Source organism: Sphaerulina musiva, assembly GCF_000320565.1.
Source record: "Sphaerulina musiva SO2202 unplaced genomic scaffold SEPMUscaffold_12, whole genome shotgun sequence".
NCBI classification, from domain to species: Eukaryota; Fungi; Ascomycota; class Dothideomycetes; order Mycosphaerellales; family Mycosphaerellaceae; genus Sphaerulina; species Sphaerulina musiva.
The window spans coordinates 955719-974171 of NW_016017394.1; the positions used below are offsets into that span (position 1 = coordinate 955719).

Sequence of the window (18453 nt, forward strand, 5' to 3'; positions counted from 1 at the left end):
TACATTATCTAGAGAAATAGTTAGACTACTAACTTCTTAAGGTATTATAGTACTTTCTAGTAAAAAAGTGAAATCTCGTAGCTAGAGTAGAACGTATTCGGCAGACGTAGTCGGCGTATAAACCATATAACATAATATGAAATATACTAGTGTAGATATATATAGAACCCCTGTCCTGATTACTAATTACCTTCCCGCGCGATCCGATATACTCGAGAGATAAGCGGCTTAGCGATTTCCGGGTCTTCCTTATACCTACCAACTTATCCTCTCTTGCTTTTTTCTTATCCTATATATTCCTACCAAGTCGAAACTCTCAAAATACCTAACATAGACACACAATCTCTCTCTTCCTACGTCTCTTCCTCTCTTCCTAACGACGACGACGACCAGGAAAGAAGAGATAGTCCGCGTCAAAAAGAAACGAAGGCTAAAGCACTCCCGAAGGCTGCCTACGATAGCGGAAGTAATAAGAGGACTCGATAGTAGTTAGATCAGACGGTTAAGCCGACGGAGGAGAGGTAGACGGAGGAGAGGCAGACGGAGGAGAGGCAGACGGAGGAGAGGCAGGCAGATAGAGGTATAGGTTAAGTTAATAATAATAAGACGAACGAAGATTCAGACCTGCCGACCAAGCGGCGTAGTCGAGACGGGGTAGTATCGGTTCAACCAAAGGGGCCACATATTATCTATAATAGATTAGACCGACAGCTCTCTAATACAGCTTCCCCTCGACTAAGTCTCGCCGTAAGGAGACTAGGACGTACGAAAAAAGTAGTACAGAAGACCTATCCTAGTAATAAGAGACTACTAGGAAGTCAACGACTACAGAAAAAGCCTATTGTTCGAAAGGCGCCTAAAGCGAGAAGACGAACGAAGGCTAGTATAGCCGCTCTCCGAGAAATCAGGAAATACTAGAAGTCTACGGAGCTTTTAATACGCCGACTTCTATTCTCAAGGATTTGTCGAGAGATTACGATAGATTTAGCAACCAATACTAGCAATAGTGTATACCGTTTTCAAGCTAAGGCTCTACTTTGCTTGCAGGAAGCAACGGAAGCTTTTCTTATATAGGAGTTCGAAGTCTCTAATATGCTAGCGATTTACGCAAAACGGGTAACCTTATAACAGAAGGACATGAAACTTTATCGCTAGATTCGGAAGCGCTTCGCAGGAGAAGCGAATTCAAGTGCCGAGCTTTGATCTTACAGCAATTCGCTAACTACGTCTACCGACTATGTACTCCTAACATCGTTTTCGAGGCTAGTACTTAAAGAATTAGTACTAGATGTATAAGATAACCCGAAAACGAGCTTCTGTAAGATGTTGTCTCCCGTACTAATCATATCTATATAAATCTCTAGGTCTCTTGTTTACGGGCTAGGCACTGCTTATACGGTCGTTATATCAATATTTCCTATTTCCGGCGATCTCACTTTACTATTTCTTACTTCTATTGTCCAAAAACGGCAGGTGCCTACCCTACGTAGACAAAGAATCCCTCGCTTCTGATTGGTCGCGCCCCTGGACCCTGAATTCCGCCGCCTTCAAAGGTATTCCCTACTTCCAAAAAAACCTAACTTGCGACATTAACATTAGTTATTGACCCCCCCCCTCCCGCCCCGCCCCCTACCCGCTACAACCCCTCCTAGCCTCCGCCTGCTGCTCTGCCTACTACTCTGCCTACTACTCCGCCTGCTGCTCTGCCTACTATACCGCCTGCTGCTGCTATCGTTATAGCGCCGTTACTCGTAGCGCGCCGTAAGCTTTCAATCGCTAGAAAGGTACTACGAACATCTGGAAAGAGACTCCCTAGCGCAATAGGTAGGAAAGGGCTTCTATCCGCAGGTATAAAGAAAAATCAAAAAAAGAGAGGCAGTAAGTATACCTGGTCGGCAGACGTAGTCGGTATATATAGTCGGCATATACTAACATTTCTTTTAGAGGGAGCTTTATAGAAGATCAAAAAATACTAGACGGAGGTTATAAACTATATCCTAAAGCTCGCGTTCGTACGTATCGTTAGGGATACTATTATCCTTTTTACCGAAGACTACCTCCCTATACGGATCCAAGCGAGCGCACTCGGCATCCTCTAGGAACAGTACGAGAGTATAGTAACGAAAGTCTTTTCGTTAGCTAATCTTCTCGCTATCTACTATAAGCGAGTTATAGTAATAGCGAAAGATCTCGAATGTCTTCGTAGGCTACTGAAGGAGTAGAATGTCTAGCTAGACAATTACGTAGTTGCTCCCTATAGCTCTAGCCTAGTCAACCCGAGTACGATATATAAGCCTCGATCAAAGACGAAGAAGACGAAATCGAAGCTAACTCCAAAGAAGCCGACTACGAAGAAGAGAAAGAAGACTCCCGTATCCTTAAGCGAAGACGAGAGCTTAGATGATCCTAATAACCCTAGCGCTCAAACGGGTACTTAAACCGGTACTAGTAGCTAGACAGACGCCAATAATTAAGATCCCCCTAGTACCGATCAGGATAATAGCGACACCGGTAGCCAGACAGACGGGAATAATTAAGATCCTCCTAGCACCGATTAGGATAATAGCGACACCGGTAGCCAGACAGACGGGAACAATCAAGATCCTCCTAGTACCGATTAGGATAATGCAGATACTAGTAGCTAGATAGACGGGAACGATCAAGATCCTCCTAGCGCCGATTAGGATAATATAGGTACTAGTGGCCAGACAGACGGGAACGATCAAGATCCTCCTAGCGCCGATTAGGATAATAGGGGTTTAAACGATTCAGACGGTAAGAAGCAGGCGACTATCGTAATTTCGAGCGGTAATAAGAGCTCGGAATACGATCCAGATACTAATCCTAGCGTTCAAACTAGTTATCCTCTAGCTAATAAGGAGAATGCTCAGGACGATAATACGGTACCCCTAACGACAGAGGATAAATATCTCTAGGCTCTCCTCGATTATGTTAATGCCTAAGAAGAAGAAGACGAGGAGATAGCTTCCGAGAATTCAGATTTTCCTTTTAGGCAACTAGGTATACCGCTTAGTTAAGCAGATTTTCAGTATAGCGACGAGGATATAGGTACCTAGGATCAAGATATCTCGCTTAGCTAAGACTACAATCCTTTCGATTATCCAGATTTGGAGGAGACGGGTCCTAATTCTCTCTAGGAGAGTCGACCAGATGTAGAGAGAGAGGATGAAGAAGAGGAGTCGCAGCAGGAGTTTAACGAGGAGATAACAGAATTAGAGGATATAGCAAGGGCAGCGTATACGGTAGCTATAGATTAAGCGAATAATCGGGGTACGTAAGAATTCGTAGCTAGGGGAAGTATCGACAAGATACTAAGTATACTTATAGAAGAGCCTATTACCGAACGAGACAGACTGGAGACAGAAATTTCAGCTCGCTTTATCCTTAGAGCTACTTGTTTAAGGACCCTATTATTAATAAGGACGGAGCCGGCTTTCTAAGCGGCCTAGCGAAGAATAGAGATACGTAAGGCCTAGAGAGTAAGGCAGCAGTATATAGTAACCGAAAGTCGGTTTAAACACTGGATGCGCGTTCTAGCTAGGCTAGAGAAGGAGATGTTAAAGCATTTACTATAAGCCTAAGATCTGAAGTAATTTGGTTTTTCTAATTTTCGTGGTCGGCAGGTATGGTCGGCAGGTATTATTAGCTATAGAAGGAGATGTCGAAGTACTTACCGTAAACTCCTGAATTAATTTGCTTTTTCCTAATTCTCGTAGTCGGCAGGCATAGTCGGCAGCTATTGTTAGCGAGTTCAGGCAGTACGGTATATACGAGGCTTATTACTGTTCCAGAAGCGCTTACTATGTTTATTCTATATCTAGAAGAGGTTTTACGTAATACCCATCGCAATACCTATTAGGTATACCTATTAGGTTTTTTCCGTTAGGTTGTACCCAGCTTATAAGCTGGGTACCTACCTTATTTGCGGGGTTGGGTATTAACGTTAGGTTGTACCCAACCTATACCCAACCCAACCTATAACGAGGCCTAGCGGTAGTATCGCTATAGAGATAGAATATTTCAATAGGTTCGTCGCGCGTTCTGCGATCCTCTTATTCCTTTCCTGTTAATAACCTACTACGTACTAACATCCTTACCCGCCTGCAACTCTATTACTACTACTGTATCTAGATAGCTATACTTCTACTTCTCGTTCTTCGTTTACTCTTATAGCCCCGTATCGTCCCTTAGTTTCCCTCGCCGGCTCCGCCGCTTTATTAGGCCCCTTCGACTATTATAGCGTTTACCCGGGGGTACGTAACGATTCCTTTCTCCGCCGCGTATATAAAGGATATAGTGCCTAATAACTAGGACTATAGCTAGTCGGACGCCGACTAAGACGAAACCGGGTACGTAGCTATATACCTGCAGTGCGCAAAGTCGATCGCTATAGGGCGAGTATATAATACGCCTATACACCGTATATACGATAGCTACGCGAACAACAACAAAGTAGGATATAATAGTATAGGAAGGGTAAGTGTCCGTCCGCCTCGCTAGGGGTTCGCCTTACTAACGAGTTTGTATACAGACCGTACTAAGACTCTTAAATAAGGTAATCGCCGTCTAACGCTAGAAGGATGCCTATAATAAGATCTAGAGAGAGATTACGGCTAGTTACCCGGCAAGCTCCGTAGAGGACGCGCGCGCCCTCGCAGAGGGCGACGAGGAGTACTGTCGCTAGGCATATAACGTTAAACTTTCGGAGCGGAGATACCCCGGACCGCTACGCTTTTCAAAGAGCGTCTAAGGACAACCTACGTATAGACAGCTAGTTACTTCGTTATCTTTTTTTCTATTATTCTAAGACGTTTATTAACTATATCCTATATATAGAAACCCGCGAAAGTGATCCTAGAAAATACTCTTAGTAATACGATACTACTATCCTCGGAACCTTAATCTGAAAACTGCGCTCTAGATTTGCAAATAACACTAATTTTGAGTATAAGTAACTATCGATAACCTATATCAAACTCGACAACGACTATAGATATAGCTATCTAGCCTTTATAAAAGTCGCTTAGAATTAGCCTAGCGAACTCCTCTAAGTATCGCTATAACTATACGACTAAGGACTAAGTTAGTATCGTTGTCGGGCAAGTCGATAAGGTATATCAAACTCGATAACGACTATAGATATAGCTATCTAGCCCTTACAAAAGTCGCTTAGAATTGGCCTAGCGAACTCCTCTAAGTATCGCTATAACTATACGACTAAGTACTAAGTTAGTGTTGTTATTAGGCGAGCAGTCGGTCGAGCTATTGTTCTGAGATACGATAACGACTATAGATATAGCTATCTAGCCTTTACAAAAGTCGCTTAGAATTAGCCTACCGACCTCCTCCAAGTATCGCTATAACTATACGACTAAGTTTTAAATTAGTATCGTTATCGGGCGAGCAGTCGGTCGAGCAATTGTTTTAAGATACGATAGCTAGACGAGTAGTTATTCCGAGATTGTTCTGAGATACGATAGCTAGGCGAGTAGTTATTCCGAGGATTATTCTAAGATACGAGCAGTTATTCCGAGGATTGTTCTAAGACGCGATAGCTAGACGAGCAGTTATTCCGAGATTCTTCTAAGACGCGATAGCTAGGCGAGCAGTTATTCCGAGGATTGTTATAAGATACGACAGCTAGACGAGCAGTTATTCCGAGGAATTGTTCTAAGACGCGACAGGCCTATAGTTATTCCGAGAATTGTTCTAAGACGCGAGAGCTAGGTAAGTAGCTATTCCGAGATTCTTCTAAGACGTAATAAACAGGCGAGCAGTTATTCCGAAGATTGTTCTAAGACGCGATAGTTATTCCGAGAATTGTTCTAAGACGCGATAGGCCTATAGTTATTCCGAGGATTGTTCTAAGACGCGAGAGCTAGGCAAGCGAAGTCATTTCGAGCAATTCTTCTAAGACGCGACAAACGGGCGAGTAGGTAGTTATTCCGAGGAATTCTTCTAAGACGCGATAGCTAGGCGAGTAGTTATTTAGAGGATTGTTCTAAGACGCGATAGTCATTCCGAGGGATTCTTCTAAGACGCGACAAACGGGCGAGTAGGTAGTTATTCCGAGGAATTCTTCTAAGACGCGATAAACGGGCGAGTAGGCAGTTATTCCGAGATTCTTCTAAGACGCGATTCTTCTAAGACGTAATTCTTCTAAGACGCGACAGTAATTCCGAGGATTGTTGTAAGACGCGATAGCTAGGCGAGCAGTCATTCCGAGGAATTCTTCTAAGACGCGAAAGCTAGGCGTCTTACTCGGAATTCTTCTAAGACGCGAAAGCTAGGCGTCTTAGAACAATTGGATAATCGATCGTTCTTATAGAGTACCTAGTCAATTGTTTTAAGATATATAATCCATACGTCTTAGAACAATTCTAGTAGAGTGTCGTATACTAATACGCCTGTATACCGTACGTCGTAGCTTACGTTACTGCCGTCGCTTTTCGATATATAGAAGTTGCGAGGCGGCGAACCTTCGTAAGGTACGCGTATATTAAGCTAGGCAGCAATACCGACTATATAGGAGACGAGTATAAGGTACCTTATACAAGAGCGATACAGTTCTATATAGTCGTATTTAAATATACTTTGCCTTTGTAATCGAGTTATTGCGGCAGTAGCTATATTATTAGCTAGGCTCTAATACCCGACAATCGTTTAGCCCGCGCCGGGCGTACTTACTATAAGGGCCTCTAGGGCGGGCTATACCTATCTCCTAGATCTAGGCGACTCTAGAGTATCGATAGATACTATCAAATTTGCTAGCGTCGGCCTAAGCAACGGCCAAATTCTACCGATAGTCGGAGATCGACTACTACTTATTAACCGCCCTAGGGCGGTGAACCTTGTTAAGTACTAGGCGCGTACCTAGTAGACGGCTAGGCGAAGGCGTAGTCCTCTTAGGAGGAGTAACTATAGTAGGCAAGAGAGGTAGTAGTAGCGGTAGTAGCGGCGGCGAAGCCGGGGCGATAGTAGCGATAGTAGCGATAGGAGCGACAGAAGCGATAGAAGCGATAGTAGCGAGAGCAGCGACAGTAGTAGTCGTTTCGTCGTTGTCGTCGTCGTTATATATATTATTTATACTACGCTTGCGTAAGTATTATAACTAAGCTATTCTCGCGTTAAAAGCAACTTATAGGAATCTACTACCGAAATCGTCGTCGTCGTCGTCGTCGAGCGCGCAGATAGGGGCGGAAGTAGTAGTAGCCGTATTAGTAGCAGCCGTAGCAGTATTAGCAGTAGTATTAGTAGCCGCTTTAGCAGCCGTAGTAGTAGCCGTAGTAGCAGCCGCTTTAGTAGCCGTAGTAGTAAGCGAGAGCTCGCGCAAAAACAAGCGGTTCTCTTCTATACTAGCTTCTAGGGCTAGTTTAGTTTCGGCCGCGAAGCGGCGGTCGAATAACTCGTCGCTATTCTTATTAGCTTTGTTATTCTAGTAGGCTAGAGGAATACATATATCTAACTGTTGCGCCTAGCCTAGCGCGATAGGCTACTTCTTGTTGCCCTACGGGCAATAGCGGCGTAGCGTACTTAATATAATAGCTACAATCTGTTAGCTATTGTTCTAAGATATAGCGGTATTATTCTAAGATATAGCAGTATTGTTCTAAGACGTAACAGTATTGTTCTAAGACGTAATAGTATTATTCTAAGATATATAGACAGTATTCTTCTAAGATGTATATATATATAGACTAAGACTCTTCGATTATCGGCGGAAGGCCGAACAGCTGTCTTGCTATAGCGGCGGCGGTAGCGGCGGCGGCGCCGCGGGTAGGGGTAGTAGTAGTAGTACGGAGGAGGAGGCGGCGGCGTCGGCGGCGGCGGAGGGTATATGTATGTATATGTATATATACGCGCGCGCGCGCGTATATATATATATATATACGTGTCTATATATATATATAAAGAAGAAGAAGAAGAGGAAGAAAAAGGTAACGAGTAGGGTAAGGAAGAAGAGATAGATACTACTACATTCTATTGTCGTCTACCTTACGTTAAGTGAGTTATAAGCGGTACATAACTTGATTTTAGCAACGATACTTAAATAGGTAGATATCTTCTTATTATTAGGGTTATTGGCTTTTCGTCCTATAGAGCTCGACTCGTCGCGTCTGTACGTATGTCTCTATATAGTATAGTAGTATCGTAAAGCTTTCAATTTATAGGGCTATCGACTAGGGAGGAATAGTATATAGCTTCGTACGTACTAAATCGACTATATATATACTATATATCGCTGTCGAAGTTGTCTACTACAATATACGTTATACAAGATGACAATAGGAGTAGATAGGTAGGTATAGAAGACATAATGTTTAATAATTAGTTCGACTCGGGCTTAGTAGAAGCGCGGCGCGATTTACATTTGTTTTAAGACGTACCGCTCCTACGTCTTAGAACAATTTGCTATCGGCTATCGCTACGTATATATCTTAGAACAATTCGCTACTAGTAAGCCGACTATTACTACGTATACGTCTTAGAACAATTCGTTATCGGCTATTACTGCGTATACATCTTAGAACAATTCGCTACCGGCTATTGAAACTATATATCTTATCTCTTAGTCGGTAGGTATATTCCGCCTTGGATTGCGACGACGTAGTTACGCTATAGGGGTAGAACTAATAGTCGCAGACGTGCTAGTAGTAGTAGAAGAGCTAGTAGTAGTAGAAGAGCTAGCAGTAGTAGAAGAGCTAGTAGTAGTAGAGGAGCTAGTAGTAGTAGAGGAGCTAGTAGTAGCAGAGGAGCTAGTAGCAGTAGAGGAGCTAGTAGTAGTAGAGGAGCTAGCAGTAGCAGAGGAGCTAGTAGTAGTAGAGGAGCTAGTAGTAGCAGAGGAGCTAGTAGCAGTAGTAGATATAGGAGAGCGACTAAGGATATCTCTTCGTCGTAGCGCTTCGAATATATTAGCCGACAGGATACGGCTACTATTACGGGTTAGAGTAATACTACTACGGAATAGATCCTCTGTTCGACCCGCTACTATACAGGGTAATACTAGGCCCGGCGACAATACTACTAGACTTAAACTAAGGCCGCGCTTCTCTATACGAGCGGCTTCTTCGGCATCGACCTGTCTACCGCTAATAGTAGTTATAATTAGGTTACCCTCGTCGTCGAACTTATATACTAGGCTATACTAGTTCTCGTTTTGCTAGGTCGTTATACAGATACGGCCGCTACGGCGCTGTTTATTAGTCTTATATAAAGCTCGTAATACTGCTAGTATATCGAATATCGGGTTAGAGAACTCGTTATCTCCGCTACCTCTACGACGAGCTCTTAGTCGCTTAGCAGAAGAACGTCTATCCGGTGTTTATAGTACTAATATAGTACGTCCCTTTCCTCGAACTCGCTGCTAAGTACTATATAGCTCTACTAATTGCTCCGTTTGTATCCGACCGGCGGTAGTATATATTGTACGACGAGCTAATATACCGGCCTTCGTAGAAGCGACTACAGCGTCTTACTAGTTCTAGCGATAATTATCTATTAATAGGGTACGCCTAGCCGGACCTATAGTCCGAGCCTGTCCTTTTGCCTATCTCTTGTCTACTAGTCTTGTCTTAGCTTCTATCCGATGCTAAGTATAGTCTTGTTATATTATCGGGTTAATTACGTTTATCTAAGAACGAACGCGGAATATTAGAATATCGCTACTTAGGTCTGTATTGTCCGGGTTCGACGTATACTACTTGTAGAACTTAGGTACGTACTCTTTAATATCCGCTTCGACGATCTTAGCGTCGGTATCGTTGTCTAGGAATAGCTATATATTGTTTATTATACGCGAGAGTTCGAATACTAACTCAGTAGGAATAATTATATCGAATAGGACTTCGAACAGTATATTCTATAGAGGGTCTCTAAAAGTACGATTAGCTCTAGCTTCGAACTATAGAATTAAATGTACTATTCTAAAGGCAGCCTTACTACTAGCTCTCGGTTTCGCTATTAGCTTCGGTAGCTCTAGTACTTCGACGTCCTACTCGGCGAGATCTTCTAATATAGGATTGTAATAGCTATAGCACTTCTCTATACCGAGTACTATCGCCTTAGCTAGGTATATCTTGAGGTCTTCTCTATAGTACTCGTATAACACTATACAGAAGTATAGCCGTATAGCTAGATTCGGATAATAGAACTAGTTCTATAGGCGACGTATAATCGGAGGGAGCTTGTCTCGTATAGACATTATAAACTCTGTCTAACTACGATTCTTTAGGTTTAGATCGTACGCGTTAACTACGACCGTATAATCCTCTGCTACGGTATTATCGTTGTCCTCGTCGCTATCCTTATTACTAATCTTAATGCCGTAACCGACGTCGGTATCCGTAAAGTCGTCCGCGGGGGTCTCTACGTATCGGAGGCCGGATAGACATACTAGTCGATAGGCAACAACAGATCGGGGTTGCCGATATTCCGTAGGATCGGTACCGGGACGTAGACGGATAGATTAATAGCTTAAACTAGCTAGTATATACCTTATCCTATCGTTAATATACTATAGCAGATACAGCAAGCTATACGCCTAATAGTCTAGAGCGCGACCGGTATAACTAAGGCGTTGTATAATATCGTTAATGTCTTTCGTAATAGCATTCCTTAGCTATACGACGAACTTGACATCGGGGAAGTTAGTACTAGTAGCAATCGCTAGCGTACCCTATAGGATTCGTATAGTCGAGCCTACGGTCTTGAACTCGTCGTATCGGAGGTCTTAGTCTATAGTAGCGACGTAGGCTGTATAGAAGCTAACAACCTTAGTTATATTATAACTTCTATTAGCGCTAGTTATAGTATACTTCTTCGTCGGGTCCTCGATGTCCCTCGTAATATTTACTAGCTACTAGCGGAAGCGCTAAACAGTACTGTCTACAAAGCCGATACTATCGATAAAACAAAGCGCTTTGTCGATCTTTTCGGGGGTCGCCTCGCTAGCTTCGTTTACTACGTACTTTAGAAGCTAGTACAGACAATTCTATAGTATACTAAGTCGTTCTTAGAGGATCTTCTTAAGGATATACGACGTATTAGGACGATCGATACTACTACGAATAATCTGTATCTTGAATCGCTTATCGCCGACCGCTCTAAAGCCCGCCCTCTATAGTACAAAGTCTATCGTATCGTAGGAAACAGTCGTAGAGGCACCGATTATAACCGTATTAAACCGAAGGATATTACGTAATTCCTATAGCTAGCCGAACTCCTTACGAAAATTAGACCCCTATTTGTAGACAAGATAAAGCTCGTCGATAACTACAAGTCTAATATAGTCCGCAATCTCGCGTAGAATCTCTCTCGTTTTAGGCAGAGAGGCGGTCTCTAGCGATATAAAGATATACTATATCTTGCGAGCGCGAATCTTGTCTATAATGCTTAGATCTAGCTTGCGGTTCTCTACTATAATATTAACGATATTAACCAGGCCTTAAGACTCCCTTTCTAACTAGCTTAGAGCTCTTCTTATATTACTAGCTTACTCCTCCCCTAGCCGGTTTAGTAGTATAATTTAGAGAGTAACCAATCTAGTTAATATAGAGAAAGTATAGAATATTAGACTCTTCCTACCCCTAGTCCTCTCTACGACTACGACGTCTTTGTAGCCGTAGACAGCCGTAAAGACGGCATTAATCTAAAGCTATAAAGGTATAAAGTTCTTGTCTTTGTAGAATGTATTAAGGCACTATTTCAAGCTTGCTTCGATAATCGGCTTAGCGAGAGATATCTCTAGGTCCTATAGGCTAGTATTATAGATCAAGAGCTAAAGACGTTCGAGTTCGTTAATATAGGGAATATCGAGGAGCCGCCTCCTAAACTATATAGTAACTGCTCGGTCTCGAGTACTAAAATCAAGCAATAGTTAACTCTTACGGAGACTAGGTGTCTAGTTCGTAGGCTCTGCGCGGCTAAGTGTATTTCGGCCTAGTAGCTATACGCGCGCGTCTGGCCCCGTTTATATAGGTTACTATATCGTTCGTATCTGCTTTCTTCGGTTTTAGGCCTTTCGACTTCCTCTAAAGGTAAAATTGCCTTCGGGTATCTTCGGATTGTCGATTAGTCTAAGGACGCGTAAAGAGAGATATAATTGTTCTAAGATGTATATCTACTACGTCTTAGAACAATTAACGTATATAGCGATAGTAAGGTTAGGTAATCGGTTAGTTCGAGAACGCGTAAAGAGAAATGCAATTGTTATAAGAGGTACGTCTATTACGTCTTAGAACAATTGACGCATATAGCGACGGCAATAGCAAGCAAACAACAGTAATAATAAACAACAGTATAATTGTTCTAAGATATATGTTTATTACGTCTTAGAACAATTAACGCGTATAGCGACGGTAATAGTAGACAAATACTAGCGATACTAAATAATACCTCCGTTACGAACCGAATATTTATCGACGACGTAACTAAAGACGAAACGCGCCGCTCCTTACTATTATAACTCGAATTAGAGGAAGTATCGATCTAACTAAGTTATTCTAAGACGTATAAAAGCAGTATCTTAGAACAAATAGCTATACTACCTACCTATTTTAGACGTTGTCCGCTGTGCCTTAGGCTTTAATATCGCCGTATACTTTCGCCGTCTTTTCCGTTTGCTACAGATGCTTAAGTACTATATACTATATCAACAACGAGCAGTATAGCCGATTAAGATATAAGCGGTACGTCGCTACCGTAGTAAGATAAATAAGAGGAGGATATTGCTTATTCTATATACAACCTATTCGAGATAAGCACTATTTCTAGTAGTCTCCCTAACCTTCCGCTAACAGATAATATCGAAGCAGGCAATCTAGAGCACTACGACTCTAGTAGTCTATCCGACCTTCTACCGACAGATAAGATAGTCCTACTATTAGATAACCTCGAAGATAAGATAGTCCTACTATTAGATAACCTCGAATTACGGCGCTCGAGTTAAGGAACTCTCCGAGGGTAGACAAGCTAGTCGCCGTAAGGACGCTAACTACGACTAAGGGCTAGCTAAGTATTACTCTAGTCTAGACCTAGTAGTTCTCGACGTACGAGCCGAGCGACCGATCCGGACTACGAATCGCTGTTTGAACTCTTAGAGCTAGACGACGATAAGGGGGAGGTCGAAGAAGACTATAATATAGATTTCCAACTAAGTAATAACGATAATAAGGAACAGAGTAAAGTACTAGACTATAATCCTATCTACGAAGAGATATTTGACGGCGATAAAGACGAAGACGAGGAGATAGATAAACGGAATACGCTAGCTCGTCGACGCGCTTAGAGACGTTCGGACGAGGAGAAGATAGAAGATATATATACCGCCCTTAGGGCTGCTAGGATAACAGTCCCGTTTTTTATAAAGAAATATTATAGCGATCTAGGTTCGGCTACTTATCGCCGGCGTATTGCAAACATTGTTAAGAGTCTCGAGTACGACTAGTTAATTAGTTAACGTACTATACGCCGTAAGCTTAAGGGCCTAATTAGCAAGAAGTTCTTTAACGAATACGACTTATATAATGCTATATAGCTAGCAAATATTAACGAGATAATAGACATAATTATTACTAAGACACCGACCTAGAATCGAATGCTACGCAAAGTCTTAAACAACTAGAAGGTTTTGTATAAAAAGGTACAAGGGGGGTATAAGACGTAGGGACAGAAAACTTCAGATACTATAACTAAGTATATCGCGGCAATTACTTAAATCGCTATATTAACGATTGTATTAATTAACTCGTCGTAGTTTTAGAAGGGAATAAGTCTGTTCCTTGCAATAGGAAGGGTACTACGCCCTATTGTAGACGTACTCGCTAATCTAGGTATTACTTCTTCGTATCGGACAGTCTAGCGTCTAATAAAGGACAACGCTATCGCCTAACAGATTGTATATAGTATATTCGGCCGCGCAAACTAACAAATCTACTATATATACGACAACCTTGTACGCTAAGCAGGTCGTAAAGGTATCTAGACTATCGGTAGAAGTAGCTAGCAACTTAATATAACAACTTAGTATATAGCCGAGAACAAGCGGATACTAGCGACCGGCCTACGTTAGAATATATTAGACCTTACTATTCAGCTCGACGCTACCGATATCCTCCGTAATTTGAACGAGGATATAGTATATAAGCATAACAGTATATATTATATCGACTATAACCTTAGCCTTATGTATCCTAAGATTACAAAGATCTATACTAGATACGACTTTAGTAGACTAATAGACTAGAATAGCCTCGATATTAGCAGCGCTAATATAAAGATACGAGTACTATAGTATACTATCGATATTCTGGATACAGAGGATTAATAGTTATACGCTAGCAAGATCTCTTTTTACGACGAGTCGTCGATATCCGGTATATATAGCGTACTAGAAGATATATTCCTAAAGTTTATAAGATTTAAGTATCCAAAGTACTAGGATAACGGGCTGAAACTTATCGTTAGCGACTAGATAATAGTAGCTCGTCTACTTCAAGTTCAGGCCGAGAGTATTAAAAATACAAAGCTATACGATCGCTTTAGCTAGTATCTACTAGTACTAGGCTTCCTATATATTGCAATAAACAGATTATATACTAGGTTAGCGACTTATACAAACAAGAATAGCGTAGGTAAGGCTCTTGCTTATATATATTAAGGCGACGCTAGGTTCTAGGGTATCGAAGGAATTAGCAACAACAAACCTAAGTACTTTATTTATTAAAGCCTAGTATATCGGTTATATTAGAGTAGGGTCTGTAGAATGTTTAAGTAGGAGCTTATAGACCGTAAACTGTTCGATATCAACAATCCGGATAATCGCGATAAGACTACTATCGAAGCGCTCTAGGCGGCAGTATTAAAGCTCTCCCCTAAGTAGTATCTAGACTATATTTATACTATCTACGAGAAGACAATAACTAAGAAGGCCTATATAGGCAAAAATAGCGAGGGCGTTGTCGAGGATCCAGATTTTACTATAATATATCGTATACTTAGAGATACCGAGGACTTCTTAACTATCCGCTCGGCAATTCGTAAAGGCGACGTAGGCTAACTGGAGCGTATAGTTAACTAGCTAATCCCGATATTCCTTAGTAGTAGCTAGTTTAACTATATAGGAGAAATACTATAGTTTAAATAGATACTTAAGGCTACTAGCTACGAGTTGCGGCGCGCTATCCTCGGTATACTAGTTATTAATCTATCTAGACAACTAGGCAAGTTCGTCGTATCTAATAAAATACTAGAACTGTATAATAGCGAATATAGTACTATATTTGCTCGCCTTACCAACTCTACGAGCGATATCGAAAAGACTATTAAGCGGACTATATTAAATCGCGAGTATACTAAACGTATTACTCAAACCCTACGGCCGCTAGTACCGGAAGGAACAACGTACTATACATCTAAGAAGACGGTCGTAGATATACTAAGCTACGTATACAAGCTAGTTACCGAGGGCTTGACTATAAGATATAAGAGCAAGGGCGCTATATCCGATAACATCTATAGCATCGGCATCGCGAGGTTAGTATAGCGTATCGATGCGCTTAATACGAGTAACGCCGTACGCGCCGCTCGGATTATACGCGTCGTAGACGACGCTGTAATCGCTAGTACGGGTCTACTCGACGCGGCTGACTTAGTAGGTCGTATAGAAGGTAATAGGCTACGGGAGCTAGGCATTATTAATATTAATATAGATACATTTGTTAATATTAACAGTACGATAGTAGAGGAGTTAGACTTAACGGGAGTATAAAGGAGACGGTTTGAAGGAGATAGTTTAAATTGTTCTAAGATACAGAAGCTATAGGTCTTAGAACAACGTTCCGAGATATAGCTAACTCTTTCGAATATTAGGTACCTTCTTATCCTAAGCTATCTAATCGGTCCTTAAGGTCTGAGATCCGCTATATTAGAGATGCCTTAGTACTACTACTAACAGGTACGCTAGTATTATACCCCGACTTCGCGTATCGCTTGTAGTAAGCACATCTCTTGCTATTAATAGTATCTACCCTATATAGTAGGCCTCGACGAGTATACTAGTAGTACGGGTCTAGTGTATCTTTCCCTTAATAAGTCTCTATAATTCTACTAGCCTAGTCGAATTTCCGTATATTGTTGCTCGTAAGCTTCTTCCTCCTTATATTAGTACCGGCGATGTTATTAAGCTAACCTGTCTACTTTATATTAGTAACAAACTAAAAGTCAGTCGGCGTTATAGTAGTAGGCTAGCGAGGAAAGGGATCGGTTTCGTAGGCAGTTATTGCTTCGTCGCCTTCTTGCATTATCGTTAGGGCGAGCGTAACAGTCGCGAGTATACTAGGTTAGTAAGCGTATATCTATTAGTATAGATTTGATATTGCTTATACTTAGCTCGAGAAGTTATCGTAGTACTAGTTATATTAATTAGGTATATATACAGTTCGGATATCTAGCGACAGCGGTAGTAACTACCTCTTAAGTAACCTATAGCGACGACAAAACCGGCGACAAAACCGCGACTACGACAAAACCGGCGACAATACTACGACGACGATAAAGCCGCGACGATAACAGTATAGCGAGACGACAAAGCCGCGACGATAATAGTATAGCGAGACGACAAAGCTACGACGATAGCAGCATAGCGAGACGACAAAGCCGCGACGATAGTAGTATAGCGAGACGACAAAGCCGCGACGATAGCAGCATAGCGAGACGACAAAGCCGCGACGATAACAGTATAGCGACGACGACAAAGCCGCGACGACGATAGTATAGCGACGACGACAAAACTACAACGACGATAAAGAATAGAATCGACGGATACGGCGATAGCGACATTAAGCAGTAAAATGAAAGATATTCTTCTAGGGCCGAGAATGTCTAGATAAATTGTTACGAGACGTATAATGTCTATGTCTTAGAACAATTTCGCAAGATAGAACCAATCTTAGTCGACTTTAAGCATCCTCCCCGCCCGATCGAGTTTATACCCTCTGCGTATATTGTATACTATACTCAAATATATATAGGTATTAGAACTCGACGCGGTTCTAGTATAAGAGGGCGGATTCCTACTATTGACACTAAGGAGTCTAACGCGATTTACGCTTTCCGTTTAGGTTAATCAGGCTACCGACTATACCTTTATTCGCGAAGTAGTAGTTATTAACACTAAGGAGTCCGACGCGATTTGCGCTTTCCGTCTAGGTTAATTAGGCTGCCGACGATGCCTTTGTTCGCGAAGTAGTAGTCGAAGATAATAGTACGAAGCTGTTATATAGTTGTTCAGGACTATTATATAGTTATACGCGAGGAAGTACTTAAAGACAATAGTACGAGGCTGTTTCCGAGAAGATTAAGCTAGATATATATAATTGTTCTAAGACGTTTGCTATCTACGTCTCAAAACAATCCCGACGACGGCAATTAGGGTTAAAGATTACCTAAAGACATAATTGTTTTAAGACGTAGATAGCAAACCTCTTAGAACAATCCGAACGACGACAATTCCGACGACAATTCCGACGACAATTCCGACGATAATCTAGATAAAGAAAACGTAATTGTTCTAAGATATATACTACTTTAGGCGGCCGACGAGCCGTTGTTTATATAGTAGTACTTAAATATAAGAATATAGTATTGTTTTAGCAGGCCGAGATAATAATAGCGTAGTGCTATATTAGCAGGCCGAGAAGATAAGAGTATAGGGAGGGGGGGGGGGATACGCGATTTACGCTTTCCGTCCAGGTTGATTGCGCTGCCGACTATACCTTTATTAGCGAAGTAGTAGTTGAAGATAAGAGTTCGGGCTGTTTTAGTAGGTTAAGATATTAATATATAGCTGTTTTAGCAGGCCGAGATAGGAGTATAGTACTGTTTTAGCAGGTTAAGATAATAATAGTATAGTACTATATTAGTAGGCCGAGAAGAGGAGAGTACGGGGTACGCGATTTGCGTTTTCCGTCTAGGCTGATTAGGCTACCGACTACGCCTTCGTTAGCGAAGTAGTAGTCGAAGATAAGAGTTCGGGCTGTTTAGCAGGCTAAGAAGATGTTAATATAGGGCTATTTTAGGAGGCCGAGCCAATCAAATAGCTTTACTAGACGACGCCGTTATTTATATAGTAGTACTCAAATATTAGAATACAGTACTGTTTTAGTAGGCCGAGATAATAATAGTATAGTACTATGTTAGTAGGCCGAGAAGAGGAGAGTACGGGGGGGGGAAGGGGGTACCCGATTTGCGTTTTCCGTCTAGGCTAATAGGGCTACCGACTACGCCTTTGTTAGTAAAGTAGTACTCGAAGATAAGAGTTCGAGGCTGTTTAGTAGGCTAAGAAGATGTTAATATAGGGCTGTTTTAGCAGGCCGAGAAGATAAGAGTACAGTACTGTTTTCGTAGGTTAAGATAATAATAGTATAGTACTATATT

At 41.8% G+C, this 18453-nt stretch overlaps 1 protein-coding gene across 1 annotated transcript; it reads left to right on the plus strand.

The window, feature by feature from the left end:
* Positions 1 to 15169: 15169 nt before the first annotated feature.
* SEPMUDRAFT_53674 (uncharacterized protein) lies at positions 15170 to 15562 on the plus strand (the record flags this gene model as incomplete). The annotated part of the gene is made up of 1 exon (XM_016909271.1): positions 15170 to 15562. A coding segment is annotated over one exon (393 nt), but the record flags the coding sequence as incomplete, so codon positions are not given.
* Between the last annotated feature and the right edge of the window lie 2891 nt (positions 15563 to 18453).